At 43.1% G+C, this 19,733-nt stretch overlaps 1 protein-coding gene across 1 annotated transcript in view; it reads right to left on the reverse strand.

The window, feature by feature from the left end:
* The window catches only part of ANP32B (acidic nuclear phosphoprotein 32 family member B), a 32,807-nt gene that overhangs the window by 6,378 nt on the left and 6,696 nt on the right, over positions 1–19,733 (reverse strand). The window contains exon 2 of the mRNA XM_044271280.1: positions 3,525–3,674. Within this exon, the coding sequence (XP_044127215.1) occupies positions 3,525–3,674 (150 nt within the window). The remainder of the gene's footprint in view (positions 1–3,524; positions 3,675–19,733) is intronic.

A 19,733-nucleotide genomic window follows, 5' to 3' on the forward strand; every position in this document is an offset into this window, starting at 1 on the left:
CACAATATGGACAAGACTAGGACATGTTCTATTATTAAACCTCCAAATAGATATGCAGAAAATAAAAATAAAAAAATGCAGATAGCACATGGATGAGAAATATGGTTGTGTGCATATACTAATATGGCTATATTACATTTTTTATTTACATGCACAGAAGTATTCAGATCTTGGTGCTGGTTTGAAAAAAAATGTTGAGACAACCCTTTAAAGGGCATCTGACAGCAGATTTGTACCTATGGCTGACCTGTTACATGTGCACTTGGCAGCTGAAGACATCAGTGTTGGTTCAAGTGTGCCTGAATGGCTGAGAAAAATGAGGTTTTCATATATGCTAATGAGCCTCTAGGAGCAACGGGGGCGTTGTCTTTACACCTAGAGGCTCAGCTCTCTATACAACTGTCACAACCCCTGCACTTTGACAGGATTAGGCGTGATCACGTTTACACTGCCTGGCCCTGTAAATCAAGGTGGAGAGGACACTGAGAAAGCCGAGTGGTCAGTTTTACCGTATAGAAAACGCTATGAAAAAAAACCCATAAAAAACTGTTTGCATGTTTTCCCCCCCCAATTACATCCCATTTGGAATTTTTTCCTAGCTTTCCACTACATCACATGTAATATTAAATGGTGCCATTAAAAAGCTTGTCCTACAAAAAACAAGAAAAAGTAAAAACAAAAAAGTAAAACAAAACAAATGCAAAAAAGGGGTTAATAACAGACCGTGTTCTTTGTCTGGAGAAAGGAGTAATGGAGAATCAGAAATGACCATAAAGCCCCCTGAAGACAGCAGCAGCTACACCCGGTAAGTGGTCCACAGTACTGGCTGCCAGAGCCCAGACACCTTAAGGAATGTAGAAGCAGCTGAGAGCATATGAGGCGAGGTGCTCCTAGGGTCAGGGGCATATACTATACCGGTTACTGACAATTCCATTGAAGCTGCACTGCTGGAATTTCTGCCTGCGTTGTTGGATCAGCCTTTTGGAAGTAGCTTCACATGGACAGTACCCTCCTTGACCAGGACCATAGGCAATCCCACATATAGGAGTTCCACCCAGCTTGTCACTCTTCCTAAGCAGCGTGGCTGGGAAGCTTCAATACTACGTCTCCAGGCTTTTCTGCTGCACCAAGGCCGAACCCCAAGTCAGGACGTTGTTTGTGCAGACCCACAAGATTTGGGCTCCAACATCAGGACACTTGTTCTGCCACCCTAAAGCTGAATCTATGGCCTATTATGCCTTGCCTTTACTGTAACTGGCATAATGCACTGCAATCTCTGCAATTCACTGCCCACCGGATAATAGAGATGGCTTTCTGCCTGGTGCTCACTGCAGAGAATAAAGTGATTTCTATTACCTGCCATGCAGTGGACAGAGGATTACTCTGCAGAGCCCGGTGGTGGGCACAGTGACCAGCAGCACCAGGTGCCAAAATACTATGTAAGTAAGCATCAAACTCTTCACTGGCTTCTCTTAGCATCATGTAAATGGCAATTATGCTTTATTAGCTATAAAATGCTTAACACATGCTGGAACAGCCCTTTTAATGGCTGTGTGGTTTTGCAGGTTAACAGAACCATGCAGCCTATATCACTATGTCAGCATGGTTTTAGTCTGCACTATGGATGTTCCATGGGCTCACCAATAAGGTTTCTTGTAGAAGACAATCTGTGATAAACTAGCATTCCTGGCTGGTCCTAAAGGTGTGCAGATGTCAGCGCATGTAGGAATTCTAGTACCCCAGGGGAAATGGTGCACATTTAGCTAGATGATTAAAGGGGTTGGCCACTTTCTGGTTACTGTGTATATAGGATGATTATATGGTACTTACAAATATAGTCTTTGGTGATATTCTGTGCCATTTTCTATATGCCCCCTTGTTGTCAAAGTCTTTTGTGCTGTCCATAAAATGGCTGCTGATGGAGGGTCATGTGACCAGGCAGTTCATTCAGTGTTCTCCAGTCATATACACTGCACCTGCCATCTGCACTTACACAGTTGGGCGTTTAGTGCAGGTATAGTGTGTGTAAATGGAGTCATGTGTCTGGTCACATGACCCTCCATCAGTGGCCACCTTATGGACAGGACCTCTATGTGGACAGCACAGATTTCCCTAACAAGGGGACATGGCTTATAAAATATAGCAATTGGTCAACGGTAGCCAGAAAGTGGCCAACGCCCTTTAAATGAAAAAAGTCTGAAGGGCTCTATTTCATTGGAAAGCTAGATTATAATCACCTAATAATGGGATAGGTTTTTAAAGACAGGCATCCATACAAGTAATGGGGCTGCCCAGATTTACCTGCCTTCTTGTGGGTCAGTCTGAGCCTGCAGCAGTTAAATGGGTATTCCCATGTTAAACATTTGGGGCATATTGCAAGGATATGCCCCCAATCTTTGATAGATGTTGGTCCCACACCTATACTTAGAACGGAGCCCTAAAAGTTCCAGAGGGCACAACACACAAGTGCGGCCACTTTTCATCCAATTCTATGGGACTGCTGAAAATAGCCAAGCGTCGCACTCAACTATTTTTGGAAGTCCCACTGAGATGAATGAAGCACAGCATCGAAGCGCGGCCACTGTTTCATTCATTTCTATGGGGCTTGCAGAAATTGCAGAGCCAGTGCACGGCTATTTTCAGCAGTCCTATAGAAATGAATGGAGGGCGGCTGCACATGTGCAGTGCACCCTCTGTTCTAAGTATAAGCGTGGTCCCAGGGGTGGGACCCACACCTATCAGACATTGGGGGCATATCCTAGCAATATGCCCCCATTGTCTAAGATGGGAATACACCTTTAAAGGGAGTCTGTCACCTCCATATGGCCATATACAGTGCTTACATGGCTCTGTAGCACACCTATACAGGATTGTAACGGTACCTTTGTCTTTAGACTTGCACCAGCAGGAAAAACTAAGTTTAATTCATATGCAAATGAGCACCCGCAAGTGTCCAGGGGCGAAGTTCAGTGTGTAGGTGCCCAGGCTGCTCTGCCTTCTTTTCACTTTACTCTTCCCCAGCCTCTGCCTTTGCCCGCCCTCCAAGTCTCTTGCCTCATCGATTGCCCGCCCTCCAAGTCTGGACCTATCGATGAGGCAAGAGACTTGGAGGGCGGGCAAAGGAAGAGGCTGGGGAGGAGTAAAGTGAAAAGAAGGCAGAGCAGCCTGGGCAACTACATACTGAACGGGGCCCCTGGGCATTTGCGAGTGCTCATTTGTATATGAATTAAACTTCGTTTTTCCTGCTGGTGCAAGTCTAAAGAAAAGAACAAAGGTACCGTTACATTCATGTATAGGTGTGCTACAGAGCCATGGAGGTGACAGACTCCCTTTAAACCATAACATCTCATTCTTCAACTTCATGGTGTTGCATATGACCACTCCCCTGCAGGTGCCTCTTCATTTTCAGATTCCCAAAAATTTCCACCCATCAAAAAGTGATGGCATATCCTAGCAATCTATCATTACTTTCTGTGATGGAAAAACTACTTGTAAGAAAGTCACATATCAAACCTGAGACTTACCTTTTTTAACTTGGGTAGTTTTGGAAGGGTTGAAACAGACATCAACATGACATTTATTAGGCTGAGGAACTCTAGATTGACAAACTCTGCTGTTAGACCCTCAATTTTGAATTCTCGTGCTCTGCAGTTGTCAAGTACCAGTTCTCGTACCTACAGAGAAACAATGCATAACATTACAATGGCGTCTAAACCCCCTAAAACAAACAAAACCAATTCACATAAGGCAGTAAAATTGTCAATGATGGCCACAGGAAGGTCTCCTGCTAATGATATTGCACTATTACTACTCTGTCACCTTGTAAAGCTTCCTTCTGATTGCTGGCACCTTATATTGTGCTGTTCTGAAAATATGCTCAGTGATTTAAAAACAAGATTAATATTATTTTTTAACATTTCCTTTTTAATGAAAGGGTTGATAGAGGTATACAATTTTATTAAAGGGGTACTCTGGTTATAGAACCTTATCCCATAGGGGATGACTTTGGGAGTGCTGCCATATCTGTGTAGTATCTTCCCCTACACAATTAGGCCTCATGCACACGACCACCAAAAAACCCCGCAAAAATACGGATGCTGCCTGTATGCATTCCGCAATATGCGGAACAAAATGGGCGCCCATAATAGAAATGCTTATTGTCCGCAAAATCTATGGTGCGACAAAATGATGCCGACAAAGTATGTGGGGAATAGTTTTTTTTTTTTTTCACCCATTAGTGACGCAACGTTTCAGCTCCAACATGAAGCTTTTCTCAAGCTTGAGAAAGGCTTCATGTTGGAGCCGAAACGTTGCGTCACTAATGGGTGGAAAAAACCCCACTATTTTCCGCATTATCCTGGAGTGTTGCTCTATTTTTTGGACTGGATTTTTGGGTAAGATTGCCCTTTTGAGCTTGCACCTGCAGTATCACAGTATTGTTTATAGGTTGGTGCCGCCTTACTTTTTCTATAATATTTTTTTATAAAGGTAAAACATTGACCTAAATTTAGGATGTACATGTTACGAAAAACAGTCTCAAAAGGTTTGGATAAGTAAAAGCATTCCAAAATTATTACCACAAACGGACATGTTCGATTTGCAAAATGACCTGTCAGCGAGGTGAAAAAACTGTTTACGTCTGGAAAGGGTTAAAGGTTTATCCATTTTTTGTTTACCAGTTTATAAAGTGGTCCCTAAAACTTCCTATTTTTCTAATGAAAGCAGCATCATCACAATGGCCCACACTTGGTAAGTCAGTGAAGTACATAAATGAAGGCTACTTTCACATATGAACCTTGTATTCTGGTTTTGAGAGGATCTCAAAAACAGAGCAAAACGCTTCAGTTTTATCCCCATGCATTGTCAGGATGCATTCTGTTCCGTCTTGGGAACAGACACAAAACCACTGCAAGCTTTGGTTTTGTGTCCGGTCTACTGGACCCATTTCCTTCAGATCCGCCACCTATTGACTTACAGTTTTTAGTGCTAGATCCGGTTTGTTCAGTTTCTAATTAACAACTGCATCTGAATGGAACGGATGCATCCAGATGTAATAAAGGGGGTTCTGTAGTTTGTTTAAACTGATGATCTATCCTCTGGATAGATCAGCATCTGATCAGCGGTGGTCCGACACCTGGGACCCTCGCCGATCAGCTGTTTGAGAAGGCAGCAGCGCTTCAGGACCACCGTGGCTTTCTGTTTACCGCTGGCCCAGTAACGTCTCACAACTAGCATCAACTGGCCTGGGCGCGGCTAAGCCCTGTTCATTTGAATGGAGCCTAACCCTGCCTAGGCCATTGATACTAGTCGGACCCCCGCTGATCAGATGCCGATGATCTAACCAGAGGATAGATCATCAGTTTAAACAAACTACAGAACCCTTTTAAATTGAACTGAAGCGCTTTGCTCCAGTTTTGAGATCCTCTGCCGGATCTCAAAACCGGAATACAAAGCGAAGGTGTGAAAGTAGCCTTAGAGAGGGTAGAGAGGAGAATTACTTCTAATTTATTATAAGAAGAATTTTACCTGTCACTGCGAAATGCAGTGCAATCTGCAGGCAGCTTGCTATAGAGCAGGAGGAGCTGAGCAGACTGATGTGTAGTTTTGTGGGAAATATTCTGCAACATTGAAATCTCTGCTAAAAACACCCGCTGAACATAGACTGCACAGCTAGCCAACTTATTTTCTTGTTCAGCAGCAAAGTGAGTGAAGGAAAGGATCCCATAGCTAAGCAAGGCAGACACTAGAGGGCATCATAAAACCCCTGTTAAACAACACTCCACACAAACTAGTATGTGAAATACAATCCTTCTGGACAGTCTCAAAGGTGAACCTGGCAAATCACAAGGTAAACAAGTGTAAAAGTCACAACAAGCACTGCAAGAGAGACGCTCATTACTGATCAGGTACTTGTATATCGTGGATGTTTGGAATGAAGCATTTTTATTTTGGTTTCGGTCAACTTACCTTTAAATGATGACATGGGAAATAAGGAAAACAGATTTGTACAACTTACAAGAAAGCAGGGGTCTTCACCACAATTATGTCCATGTAAAACATCCTAACTAGCCATGTTCTTTGGCATTCTGCATAATGCAATTGTTTCCCGTAGAAAATAATGGGTTGTGTCAAAGCAGAAATCCCTCTCAGCTGCTCATACTGGCATATTACACACTGGAGATCATTTATCAAGACAGGCATTTTCCATGTAGTTCTTGATATCCCCCTGCGTCTCAAAAGGATGCGTCCAATTTTACATTTTAGGTGCATACCTTGTCATAAATAAATAAGTGTTTTCTTCTAGCTTGATGACCTGTCCTCAGGATAGGTCATCAATATGCAACTGGTGGGGGTCCCGATCCTGGCACCTCAGCCGATAAACTGTTGGAAAAGGTCGCGCCACTCCAGTGAGTGCTGGGGTCTCCTCGGAGATCAGCTGAGCTGCAATACCAAGCACAGCCGCTATACAATGGACGACACTTTTACAGCTCAGGCCCATTCACTTGAATGGGAATGAGATGCAACTAGACCATATGACCAATGAGGGTGACATAGGAAGAGGCTGTGGCGTTTACTTTTTCATAATGTTTTTTTCTGATACATAGTTTATGGAGAGGGGAAGGAGCGAGTTAATCTGCCTTTTCAGCTCAGAAAATGTTAGTATGGGGAAGAGGATGAGCGTAAAAGTGGAGAATTAGCCATTTTGTTCTCATATGTGAATGTTTTGTTGTTTTTTTACATGTACAATTTACTGGTATGTAAATCTGTGTGAAAAGTTAGTGACCATTTCAAGGGTTCAATGGCTTTCAGTGGGGGGAAGGCGGCTTGTCAAGTGTCAGAAGATTTCTGCTGTCCTTTCAGGAAACTACGGTAACTAATGTCTTTGAAAATACATTTTTTGTAAATTGTTTTAAAAATCAACCACCTGACAAGAAAAATCTACAAGTCGAGCAATATGTATTAAAAATTAATTTGCAAATATAGGAAGTTACTATAGTTTCAATGATCTTTCAGCATAACCCTTGAAGACATCAGAAGGAATCAACATTCACCACTGAAATACGATAAGGCTTGGTAAGTGCACAAATATATAATGATTACATAACATTTCATAGAGATGGACCATCAAATTGTTTCTAGGGTAGAACAGCTGAGCAATGCGAGTGTGGTGTTCATAGACTGTAGGGATCGACCGATATTCATGATTTTTTAAGTTATCGGTATCTGCATCTAACTTTGCAGATAATGAATCCAGCATGCTATTACAGAACATGAGTGCTCTACAGTCAGCGCGCTCATGTTTCCTCAGCAGCACAGGGGAGAAGGAGTCACTCTCTCCTTCCCCCTGTGCCGCGCTGCCAATGAGGAGAGACTAGAGGAGGAGGGGCGGGCACACTGCGCCACCAATGATAACATCTAATACAAATACAGGAGGCGGTGCCCAGCCTATATGACAGGAAGCGGCTGTCAGAGGCAGTTAACCCCTTAGGTGCGGCACCCGAGAGGTTAACTGCTGCCACTGATCGCAGCTCCCTGTCAGAGGCAGGGTGCCTGCTATGCGATTCTGCGCCGACGCACCCGCCTCCTGTATTAAACGTTAATTATCATTGGTGGCGCAGTGCACCCTGACCCCCACCCCCCAGTATTAAAAACATAGCTAGCGCAGTGCGCGCCTGCAGTTTTAAGGTCATTGGTGGCAGTGGCCACTGGGTCCCCTCCTCTTCATTGGTGGTGCAGTGGCAGCTTCTGATCGGAGCCCCAGCAGTACTGAAGCCCTGACTGCCATGGTAACCTCCCTGCTGCTTTGTGTACTATGCACAGGGCAGCAGGGAGAGAGTGAAGTCCTATTCACCCTAATAGAGCTCTATAGGGTGAATAGGACAAGGGATGAAAAGATCCCAGGTTCTAGCCCCTAACGGGGGAAATGGTTATTTAAATAAAAAGTGTAAAAAATAAAATAAAAAATTAAGTATAAATACCCCCCTTTCCCAATTTTACATATAAAATATATAAGCAATAAACAAACATCACATATCGCCATGTCCGAAAAGTCCAAACTATTAAAGTATAAAAATGTGGTGAACACCGTAACAGATTATTTTTTTTTTTTTTTATGAAAATGCACAGAATATTGGTATAAATTATCCTGAAAGTTCACAGGTTACCGGCTCTAAGAAAAAAAAATAATAATAAAAAAAAAAAAAAAAAAAAAAAATCTATATATATATATATATATATATATATATATATATATATATATATATAAAAAAAAAAAAATCTATATATCTATATATATATCTATATATCTATCTATCTATCTATCTATATTAATAAAAAAAAAAAAAAAAAAAAATCTATATATATATATATATATATATATATATATATATATATATAAAAAAAAAAAAAATCTATATATCTATCTATCTATCTATCTATCTATATTAATAAAAAAAAAAAAAAAAAAAAAAACGGTCAATCCCTAATATACAACCGCCATCAGCGATCATGCATGTAAAAATGCTCTTCTTTACGATTAACAAAGAAGGGAAACACTGCTAATAATAATGTGAAAGTCTTAGTGGCCCTTTAAGATGACCCTGCTTAAAGTAGTGGGCCCCAACAACAGGGCAATCATTTAATTATGATGCCAACATAAGAGTACCCAGCTAACTGTGTGGAAATATCAGACTTGGCACCTAAATGCAATGAACATCTGAATTTGAAGGCATCAAACCTGTTCAGGAATATAGTTTATAGGAATGTATTGGAATCCAAACATTGGATCCACTAATCATTTTGTGAGCTAAAGAGACCCTCTCACCAAGACCTATACATCCCAAGGATGGGATAAGGCTCCAGATCCACTAATAGAGTTTCTTCCAGAGCTGCATCTTCAAAAAAGAAAGAAAACTTGGTAGGCCATAGCTTCGGGGAGTTTAATTTTAAAGGGGTTTTCTAGGAATAACTTAAAAGGGAACCTTTCACCTGGATTTTGTGTATAGAGCTGAGGACATGGGTTGTTAGATCGCCGCTAGCACATCTGCATTATCCAGTCCCCATAGCTCTGTGTGCTTTTATTGTGTCAAAAAAACGATTTGATACATATGCAAATGAACCCGAGATGAGTCCTGTCCCTGACTCATCTCACGTACAGGACACATCTCAGGTTAATTTGCATATGTATTAAATCAGGTTTTTTTACACAATAAAAGCACACAGAGCTATGGGGACTGGATATTGCGGATGTGCTAGCGGCCATCTAGCAACCCATGTCCTCAGCTCTATACACAAAATCCAGGTGACAGGTTCCCTTTAAGGGACCCATGCCTCCAACTACTGAAAGTTTGATACTGCTCCCCACCTCTCTGGTCATGCGTATTACCTCACGTGTGTCCACCCTCCAGTCCAGCATGGTCATCTGCTGCGCTGCAACCAAAGACTGGCTTCAGCTGTGAGGTGTCCAAAAGAAACACGTTACTGCTGAAGCCAACATAAATAGAAAGGGTGTAAACCTGCCACTGGAAGACAAAAGGCTATAACTGGTCTTAGAGCAGGTGTTTCAGGCAGAGCCAATCCAGATCAGAACGACTGCATAAGCCACATATTTTTGTTACCAAACCTGAATGGTTAGCAAGACCTGCCAAACGTAAAACCACTCAAAATTTCTGTAACAGAAAAGATTCTGACTAGAAAAGATAGCAGATATGGGATTTAACTTGAAAAAGGAAATTCTCTTTATAAAAAGATTTTATAAGTACACTTTGTAGCCCCCAAACACAGGCGTTTACTCCAGTTCCAATGAAGAGACCAAAACCATACACATTTAAAAGAGTATACAAAATAACTTAAAGGAGTTGTCAAAGTCAAATCAAATAAAAACACCCCCCTAGCGTTTCCAAAAGCGACATCTTTGTCAGAGCGAACAGCATACTATGTAAAAGTATGACTTAATATGTACAACCACCATCATTTTACATAAAACATTGGAAGAAAATTCAAATTTGCAACTAAAATCCTCAAATAAAATCTAGTCTGTGTGGAGTTCATACGCATGTGTACATCCAATGCGGCATGCAAGTACTGGGAGGTGAATAGTTTATACTTTTCCATCACCCTATACAATATAAATATTATAAATTCCTACACCCAATATAATGCAATTACTGAGGCTGCATGTACAAGGCAGTTTGGTTCATGTTGATTTTCTACGCGTGTTTTTGTGCAGTTTTCGCTGCATTGCACCTAAATCCTCATGTTACTTTAGGATTTTGTCACAGATCTCACCCTTTGCATTGCAAAAATCTTATTTTTTTTATATACACTGTGTACAAGAGATATTAAAAATCTCATCTACTCAGCTGGTGCCGGATTCTCGGCACAATGTGCATAAGGGTACTTTCACATTAGCTTTTTTTGCGGATCCGTCCGTAACTTCCGTTACAATAATACAACCGCATGCATCCGTCATAAACGGATCCGGTTGTATTAGGTCTTCAATAGCCATGACTGATCTGTCTTGAACACCATCGAAAGTCAATGGGAGACAGATCAGTTTTCTATTGCGCCAGAGAAAACTGATCCGTCCCTATTGACTTACATTGTGTGTGTCAGGACGGATGTGTCTTGCACCACATTGGCGAAAAAAATAAAGCGTTGCAAGCAGCGTTTTGGTGTCCGCCTCCAGAGCGGAATGGAGACTGATCGGAGGCAAAATGATGCATTCTGAGCGGATCCTTTTCCATTCAGAATGCTAACTGATGCGTTTTGGACTGCTTGTGAGAGTCCATGACGGATCTCAGAAATGGAAAGCCAAAACGCCAGTGTGAAAGTAGCCTAAACAGTAAGGCCACTTTCAGATGGGTGTAACATAGGTGCTTTATTGCTGCTGTATTATGGACAACACCTGAACCTCTTGTGGTTTATCAGAAAATGAGCTGGAGGTGCCATGCTTCTGGTCCTGACATCAGCAGTAATAAATTAGAGCAATTGGACTTGTATTTTCTCTGGAAGATATTTTTCTAGTCATCCAGCTGGTTGTCAGTTCAAATAGTTCTGATGAACCGTGGAGGGTACGTGGGGTTGCCTTCATAATATAGGCACAAAAAAGCCCCTGTATTAGACCCTTCTGAAAAGCAGCTGAATACAGTTTTTTTCTTCTTTTGGGGGGGGGGGGGGGGGGGGAGGAGACTAAGGTAATTGAATATGATTATTCATGGCGACCGTTAATGAAAATGTATTTTCTGACTGATGAAAATTTTCCATCTGTCAGTAATAGATTAGATATTACTTTCTAGTGAAAGTCGTTGCTACTACTGCAGCAGGTAACGAGTTCTCTAGAGAAGTGGTCTGCATATTGTTCTCTAAAGATTGTAAATTTGAAGACGACTCCAACACTATCTTGGTGACAACAAGCCGATATTTTTTCACCCGACAGAGCAACATTTCGATTGCACTTTTTCAAGCACAGAAGTCTATGTTACCCTCCCCCCAGGGACCATGTATGGTTAGACAGGGAGAGAGAAGGATCTGTGTCTTTCCAATCTCCCTGCAGAGTGTCGGCACGTCCCCTACTGCCTTCCCTCTCCTCCTCAAGAATGGCTGAGATCCTAACCAGCTAATAGATGGGAGAAATGCTTTATCCTGGTATATCTCAGGCTGTGTAGCAGCTAGAGATGTGAGCCTAATCATATTTTAACTATCATTACTTTTAACTTCTTTTTACTCGACATCAGGAGATACAGCCTTTAAGAAACAGGTCAGGAGCCAACTAACTGACACCGATTTCAAAGTGCTGTTTCGTTTGAAACATCGATCATTAGCAAGGACATTTGAGAGATGTCCTTGGCTACTGAAATGCCACATTGGATGGATATATGAGATACATCCTCCGTAGGTAAGCGATGCTCATTTACTACTAAGCCATGTCCCCTTGACAAATGATTCATAGTGGATTAATCTTTTTGGCTTTATTAAATATGTCTAAAATGAATAAGAGCTTGAACTATACATTTGGCCACATACGCAGTAATACTACCATGTGGCCCAAATCCAAATGTCGAACCCTATACCATCATGTCTACAGATGGACCCAATTGTGTGTCTTGGCTATGTTAATTTAGAATGAAAAACAAAAAAAAAAAACACACTAGATTATAATCTAAAATCATCCATAAAGTTGAAATACTTTGATACGCCCTGCGGTGCTGAAATATGTGCCTTATTTATGACCAGGCATATACATTAGCTGAAAAAGAACACTGAAAAGAATAAGCTCAAAATCCAATGTTAAAATATGGCAATGCTGGAGGGCGATATGTAGCGATGAATGTTCCAAAGATCCTTACTTTACATACAGATGTACCACAGACTGTCTGGCATCACAGTTTTTTTTTCATCTTCTCTCCTAGGCCTTATGCACACGACCGTATTTTGTTTCCGTGTCAGGATCGGGGTTTTTTTGCGGATAGGATGCGGGCCCATTCATTTCAATGGGTCCGCAAAAAACGCGGACAGTACACCGTGTGCTGTCCGCATCAGTATGTCCGTTCTGTTGCTCCGCAAAAAATATAGTGCATGTCCTATTTTTTCTAGTTTGCGGACAAGGATAGGCATTATTACAATTAGGGCTGCAGTAAACGATTATTTTAGTAATAGAGTATTCTAGCGATTATTTTTTACGATTAATCGAGTAATCTAATAAGAAAAAAAAAAATTTCCTTTATAAAAACTCATCAGACCCCCTGCCATTAGTCCCCAACACCCTTTGTTCCCCACTGTGCGATCAGCCCAAGTGCATCAGCTCTGCCCCCACACAGTGCCCCATCAGCTCTGCCCCCACGCTCCTCCTGACACCCGGATTGCACAGCGTCACTGGTTTCTATGACGCTGTGCACTCCAGGCGCCTGGCCTTAGTTGCGCCCCACCCCCTCGGTTTCACCAACTTACCTTTCCAGCAGGGGTGCTGCCGACACTCCATCGTTCTGCGCTGCTCTGCTCCTGACGTCACACAGTGCGTCAGGAGGTCAGAGCAGCGCAGGACCATGGACGTACTGTGGAGTGTCCGGAGGCCGCCTGCTGGAAAGGTGAGTACTGCAGGCCAGCGGGAGACCACAGAGCAGGAGTAATAGCAAGCGCTTCACTCCTGCTCCGTGGTCACATGACACAAACGAATCTGCGATGCAAAAAATTTGCATCAAGGATTTTTTGGTGTCGAATTACTCGATTTAATCGAGTAATCGTTTCAGCCCCAATTACAATGGATCCGCAATTTATGGACCGCAAAACACATACGGTCGTGTGCATGTAGCCTTAGGCTGGGTTCACACGGGCAAGATTTCCGTGCAGGTGCAATGCGTGAGGTAAACGCATTGCACCCGCTCTGAATCAGGACCCATTCAGACACAGCTACCATCTTTTAACCGCCTCACGCAGGATTGCGGTCCGGAGGCGGTCGATTCATTCCTCGTTGACGCGCCGGCGAGTCATCTATTTCCTGTGAATGCGCGCACACAGGAGTGCGCGTTCACAGGAACGGCAGGTAAACGAGTGCATCTACAGCCTGCCAGCGGCGATCATTCCCTGGCAGGCTGTAGTTTCGATTTTTTTTTAACCCTTGAAAGGTATGTCAGACACTATTTTGTTAACAGCGTCTGATATACCTGCTACCTGGTGGTCCCTTTTGCTTGGATCGACCACCAGAGGACACAGGCAGCTCTGTAAAGTAGCACCAACCACCACTACACTACACCCCCCCCTATCACTTATTAACCCCTGATAACCCCCCCCTGTAAGGCTCCATTCAGACGTCCGTATGTGTTTTGCGGATCCGCAAAACACATACGGATGTCTGAATGGAGCCTTACAGGGGGGTGATCAGGAAGTCTATATGGGTGATCACCCCCTTGTCATTGATCACCCCCCTGTAAGGCTCCATTCAGACGTCCGTGTGTGTTTTGTGGATCCGCAAAACACGGACACCGGCAATGTGCTTTCCGCATTTTGCCAGAACTATATAGAAAATGCCTTTTCTTGTCCGCAATTGCGAACAAGAATAGGACATGTTCTATAGGCTCTACAAAAAACGCAGTGTTCGCCCGATCAGGCCTGATTGCGCACACTTGCGTTCAGTCCGCCCCACCGCAGTGACAGAATATATTTTTTTCTGATCACTGCAAAAACACCGTAAAATCGCTGCGGCGCTATAAAAAGATCACTTTTGAGGGGCATGACGAGTTCATATTTGTTTTGGGGCACAAGTTAGCGGAAATATTTTTTTTCATTTTCTTCTTACAAAGTCTCATATTCCACTAACTTGTGACAAAAAATAAAATCTCACATGAACTCGCCATACTCCTCACGGAATCCAAATGCGTAAAATTTTTTAGACATTTATATTCCAGACTTCTCACGCTTTAGGGCCCCTAAAATGCCAGGGCAGTATGAATACCCCACATGTGACCCCATGAAGACACCCCAAGGTATTCCGTGAGGGGTATGGTGGGTCCATTAAAATTGTATTTTTTGGCACAAGTTAGCGGAAAAAGTTTTTTTTTTCCCCCTTTCCTTACAAAGTCTCATATTCCACTAACTTGTGACAAAAAATAAAATTTTACATGAACTCACCATACCCCTCACGGAATACCTTGGGGTGTCTTCTTTCCAAAATGGGGTCACTTGTGGGGTATTTATACTGCCCTGGCATTTTAGGGGCCCTAAAGCGCGAGAATCCAAATGCCTAAAAATGCCCTCCTAAAAGATACTCTTTGGAATTTGGGCCCCTTTGCGCACCTAGGCTGCAAAAAAGTGTCACATGTGGTATCGCCGTACTCAGGAGAAGTAGGGCAATGTGTTTTGGGGTGTTTTTTTTACATATACCCAAACTTTGTGTGAGAAATATCTCTGTCAAATGACAACTTTGTATATAAAAAAAAAAAAAAAAAAAAAATTGAAAAGTTGTCTTTTAGAGAGAAATTTCTCTCACCCAGCATGGGTATATGTAAAAATACACCCCAAAACACATTGCCCTACTTCTGAGTACGGCGATACCACATGTGTGACACTTTTGCAGCCAAGATGCGCAAAGGGGCCCAATTTCCAATGAGTACATTCAGGATTTCACAGGGCATTTTACGAATTTGGATTCCAAACTACTTCTCACGCTTTAGGGCCCCTAAAATGCCAGGGCAGTATAAATACCCACACATGTGACCCCATTTTGGAAAGAAGACACCCCAAGGTATTCCCGTGAGGGGTATGGCGAGTTCATGTTAATTTTATTTTTTGTCACAAGTTAGTGGAATATGAGACTTTGTAAAAAAAAAATAATAATAAAAAAAAAAATTTCCACTAACTTGTGACAAAAAATAAAAACTTCCATGAACTCACTATGCCCATCAGCGAATACCTTAGGGCAGGCATGTCCAAACTGCGGCCCTCCAGCTGTTGCAAAACTACAACTCCCAGCATGCCCTAATAGCTGTAAGCTATCCAGGCATGCTGGGAGTTGTAGTTTTGCAACAGCTGGAGGGCTGCACTTTGGACATGCCTGCCTTAGGGTGTCTACTTTCCGAAATGGGGTCATTTGTGGGGTGTTTCTACTGTCTGGGCATTGTAGAACCTCAGGAAACATGACAGGTGCTCAGAAAGTCAGAGCTGCTTCAAAATGCGGAAATTCACATTTTTGCACCATAGTTTGTAAACGCTATAACTTTTACCCAAACCAATAAATATACAATTATTGCAATTTGTTTTATCAAAAGACATGTAGAACAATAAATTTAGTGAAAAATTTATATATAGATGTCTTTTTTTTTTTTGCAAAAATTTCAGTACATTTCGATTAATATAAAAAAAGTAAAAATGTCAGCAGCAATGAAATGCCACCAAATAAAAGCTCTATTAGTGAGAAGAAAAGGAGGTAAAATTCATTTGGGTGGTAAGTTGTATGACCGAGCAATAAACCGTGAAAGTAGTGAAGTGCAGAATTGTAAAAAGTGGTCTGGTCATTAAGGGGGTTTAAGCTAGGGGGGCTGAGGTGGTTAAAGGGAGTCTGTCATCAGCATTTCACGTTTGTAACCCTTCCCATAGCTTTCTAGCATGCTTACAGTAAATAAAAACGTTACCTTTAGCATCAATCCTGGACTTATAAAACCGTCAAAAAACATCTTTGTAACATATGCAAATGAGGGATCGCAAGTGCCCAGGGGCGGCGTTACCGTCGTAGGTGCCCTGCTTACCCAGCCTTTCCCTCTGACCGCCTATCTACTAACTTGTTGTTTCGCCGAGATCCCGCGCCTGCGCACTCAGTCCGTCGGCCGGCGCATGCGCACTGCGATGCCCATTGCGATGCCCATTCCTTGTACGGCATACCAGTAATTAATGTGCATGCGCCGGCTCGCGGGATCTCGGCGAAACAACAAGTTAGTAGGTAGGAAAGTATGGGGGGGGGCGGGGGAGCGAAGAAAAGGCTGAGCTAGCAGGGCACCTACGAGGGTAACACCGCCCCTGGGCACTTGCGAGCCCTCATTTGCATATGTTATAAAGATGTTTTTTGACAGTTTTATAAGTCCAGGATTGATGCTAAAGGTAACGTTTTTATTAACTGTAAGCATGCTAGAAAGCTATGGGAAGGGTGTAACATGAAATGCTGATGACAGACTCCTTTTAATGCTTAAAAACAAGCCCGGGGGGGGGGGGGGGGGAGGGGGGAAACGGACAAACATCAGCGTCAAATACCAGTTTTAGATGACCCCCCAATGTCTCAACCCACCAATAGGGCTGCCTGCGGGATAACAGAGATTAGTTATATATTTCAGTAGCGTCCTTGCTGCCATGGTAACCCAATAGTAGCCCCAGGATTACACTGCTGGGGCTCCGATCAGAAGCTGCCACCAATGAGGAGGGGACCCTTTGGCCAGCCACGGCCACCAATGTTTTTAGTACGGGCGGGCGGGGGGGGGGCAGGATGCGCGCACTGCGCCACCAATAAAGAAAAGTAACCTTTAAATACAAACACAGGAAGCGCGTGCCGGTGGCAGAATCACATAGCTGGCACCTGACCTATGACAGGGCGCTGCCACCCACAGCAGTTAACCCCTCAGATGCCGCACCTGAGAGGTTAACTGCTGCGGATTGCAGCGCCCTGTCATGGAGGTCAGGTGCCGGCTATGTGATTCTGCCACCGACACGCGCCTCCTGTATTTGTATTAATGGGTGAGGCACAACCGAGACATCACGATAGGAGGCTAGTTGGAGGAAAAGCTGCGCAGGTTGATCACAATCGTGAGTAATACAGTATACCAAATGTTAGTGAAATCAATTGTGGACTGGGTAAACATCTCACTAACACAATATGTGTGCACGAAATATGAACTAACCGCAAACTGGCGCAGTAACTCATCTAAGGATATGGACACATTGCAGCAGACCACGAGGACGTGTTACCCCTCATTAAGAGTATTAAGCAATCCAGCTAACAAAACTAAATACAAACTGACACTACTAACCACACGCCCAAGACAAAGAAATTATAAGGAAACCACATTTTTTTTATATATATGCGAGACCTCCGCAGTTAAAGAGACCAGGTTATTTTTGTCAATTATATATATAAAAAAAAAAAAAAAAAAAAAAAAGAATTTTCTGAATGCCAAACTTAATTGTCTATACTCGTCCCCCTTTTCTTTTTTTGTGTTCTGTATCATCAATATAAAACCCCTGTACAACCCGTTTAAGGATTTAACCACCATTTTATTTGGGACAAGTTGTAGTTTTTAACGGCACCATTTTAGGTCTCTACCATAGCTCCTTGCCACACGATACCTTAACGTCCTAGTGGCTGGATTACGCATGTGCTAACATTCAACGCTACTGACAGAATGAGCTAATCGCAGCTCCCTGTCAGAGGCAGGGTGCAGTCTATGCGATTCTGCCACAGCACCCGCCTCCTGCATCTGTATTAGAGGTTAATTATCAGTGCGTCAAACCCCCCCCCCAGTATTGGAGCAATTGGTGGCGCAGTGCGCCCCCTCCCCAGTATTAAAATCATTGGTGGCAGTGGCCACAGGGTCCCCTCCCCTCCATTGGTGGTGCAGTGGCAGCTTCTAATAGGAGCCCCAGTAGTGTAATCGTGGGGCTCCGATCGGTTACCATGGCAGCCAGGACGCTATGAAGCCCTGGCTGCCATAGTACTCCCCCTGCTGCCCTGTGCATAGTCCTATTCACCTTAATAGAGCTCTATAGGGTTAATAGGACAACAAGGGATGAAAAAGATCCCAGGTTCTAATCCCTAAGGGGGCTAATGGGTAATAAAAATAAAAAAAAACACAGCTAAATATTAAGTATAAATCACCCCTTTCCCAATTTTACATATAAAATATATAAACAATAAACATATCATTGCCACGTCTGAAAAATCCAAACTATTAAAATATGATTTTTTTTTATCTCCTATGTGGCGAACGCCGTAAATGGTAAAAGAAGGAAAAAAAAAAAAAGAAAAGAAAAGAAAACCTGCGTGATTCGCCTTTTTTTTTGTCACCTTGTCCCCCCAAAAAATAGGATTGGGCTGTTTGATTATGGGCCGGACGTTCTATAAAAGGCGACTTTTGGTATTTATTGATTTTCACGTGGTATCGAATGGCATCGAGTATTGGAATACTTTTTTATGGCATCGAAACCGAATCAAAATTTTGGTATCGCAACAACCCTAGTTGGGGGGTTATGAATTTTTTTCCCACTTTTTTTTGCCCCCACTTTTTTTATAGTCCTCTTAGGAGTTGAACATAATATAGTCTTATCACTATAAATTACCATTGCAGCCTCTAGGAGAATCATTATGTTCCTATGGAGCCGTGCTACGGAGAAGTCTCCTGAAAATGTTAAATTATGTAACCGCCCCCCCCCCGAGAGGTTGTACAAGGCTGGTGAACCTCACTGCAGAGCTGATCTGGGTCTAAGACCTAGCTGCACATGCAGTTTCCCAGCAATCACATGATTGATGGGACAAGAGGAGAAAGTGCCAGATCTGTACACACAGCTCACTGAGCACCATGCATAAAGCAATGGGGAAGGCAGGGATGTTCAAAAAAGGTCTCTACTTTTTCTATGGAGGGGCCAGCCGTCACTGGCAATGTGGTCCCCACTCCCACATCTGCACACATTCTCCACGTAGCTACAGAGCCTGGAAGGAAGTTCAGAAATGTACCTGCAAAGTTAAATGTGGACTGCCCGGACACACAATCTATGGGTGGTCTGCAACTGGTTAAGGCTCCATTCACACGTCCGCAATTCTGCGGAACGGGTGCAGACCCATTCATTCTCTATGGGGACGGAATGGATGCAGACAGCACACGGTGTGCCGTCTGCAGATGCGGAGCGCGTCCCCGATCTTCGGGTCCGCAGCTCCGCAAAAGATAGAACATGACAAGAATAGGCATTTCTATGGGGGTGCCGGGCTGGTGTGTTGCGGACGTGCAATTTGCAGGTCCGCAACACATCACGGACGTGTGAATGGAGCCCAAGCAGAATTCAAAGGGGTTCTCCGGGAATGATTTTAAATGGCTGCCAGCAACCTGTCCCACAAGGAATGGTTGTCACCACTTGCAGTAGAGGGGTGTGGGGACAGGCCTGACCACACATTACACTGCTGTAACCAATATGAGTGCCAGGAGGCCATGCCAGCTCTGCAAGTGGGGGCAACCAGTACTGCTAAAAGTCATCAATCACATTGT

This window comes from Bufo gargarizans, chromosome 1 (genome assembly GCF_014858855.1).
Source record: "Bufo gargarizans isolate SCDJY-AF-19 chromosome 1, ASM1485885v1, whole genome shotgun sequence".
NCBI lineage: Eukaryota > Metazoa > Chordata > Amphibia > Anura > Bufonidae > Bufo > Bufo gargarizans.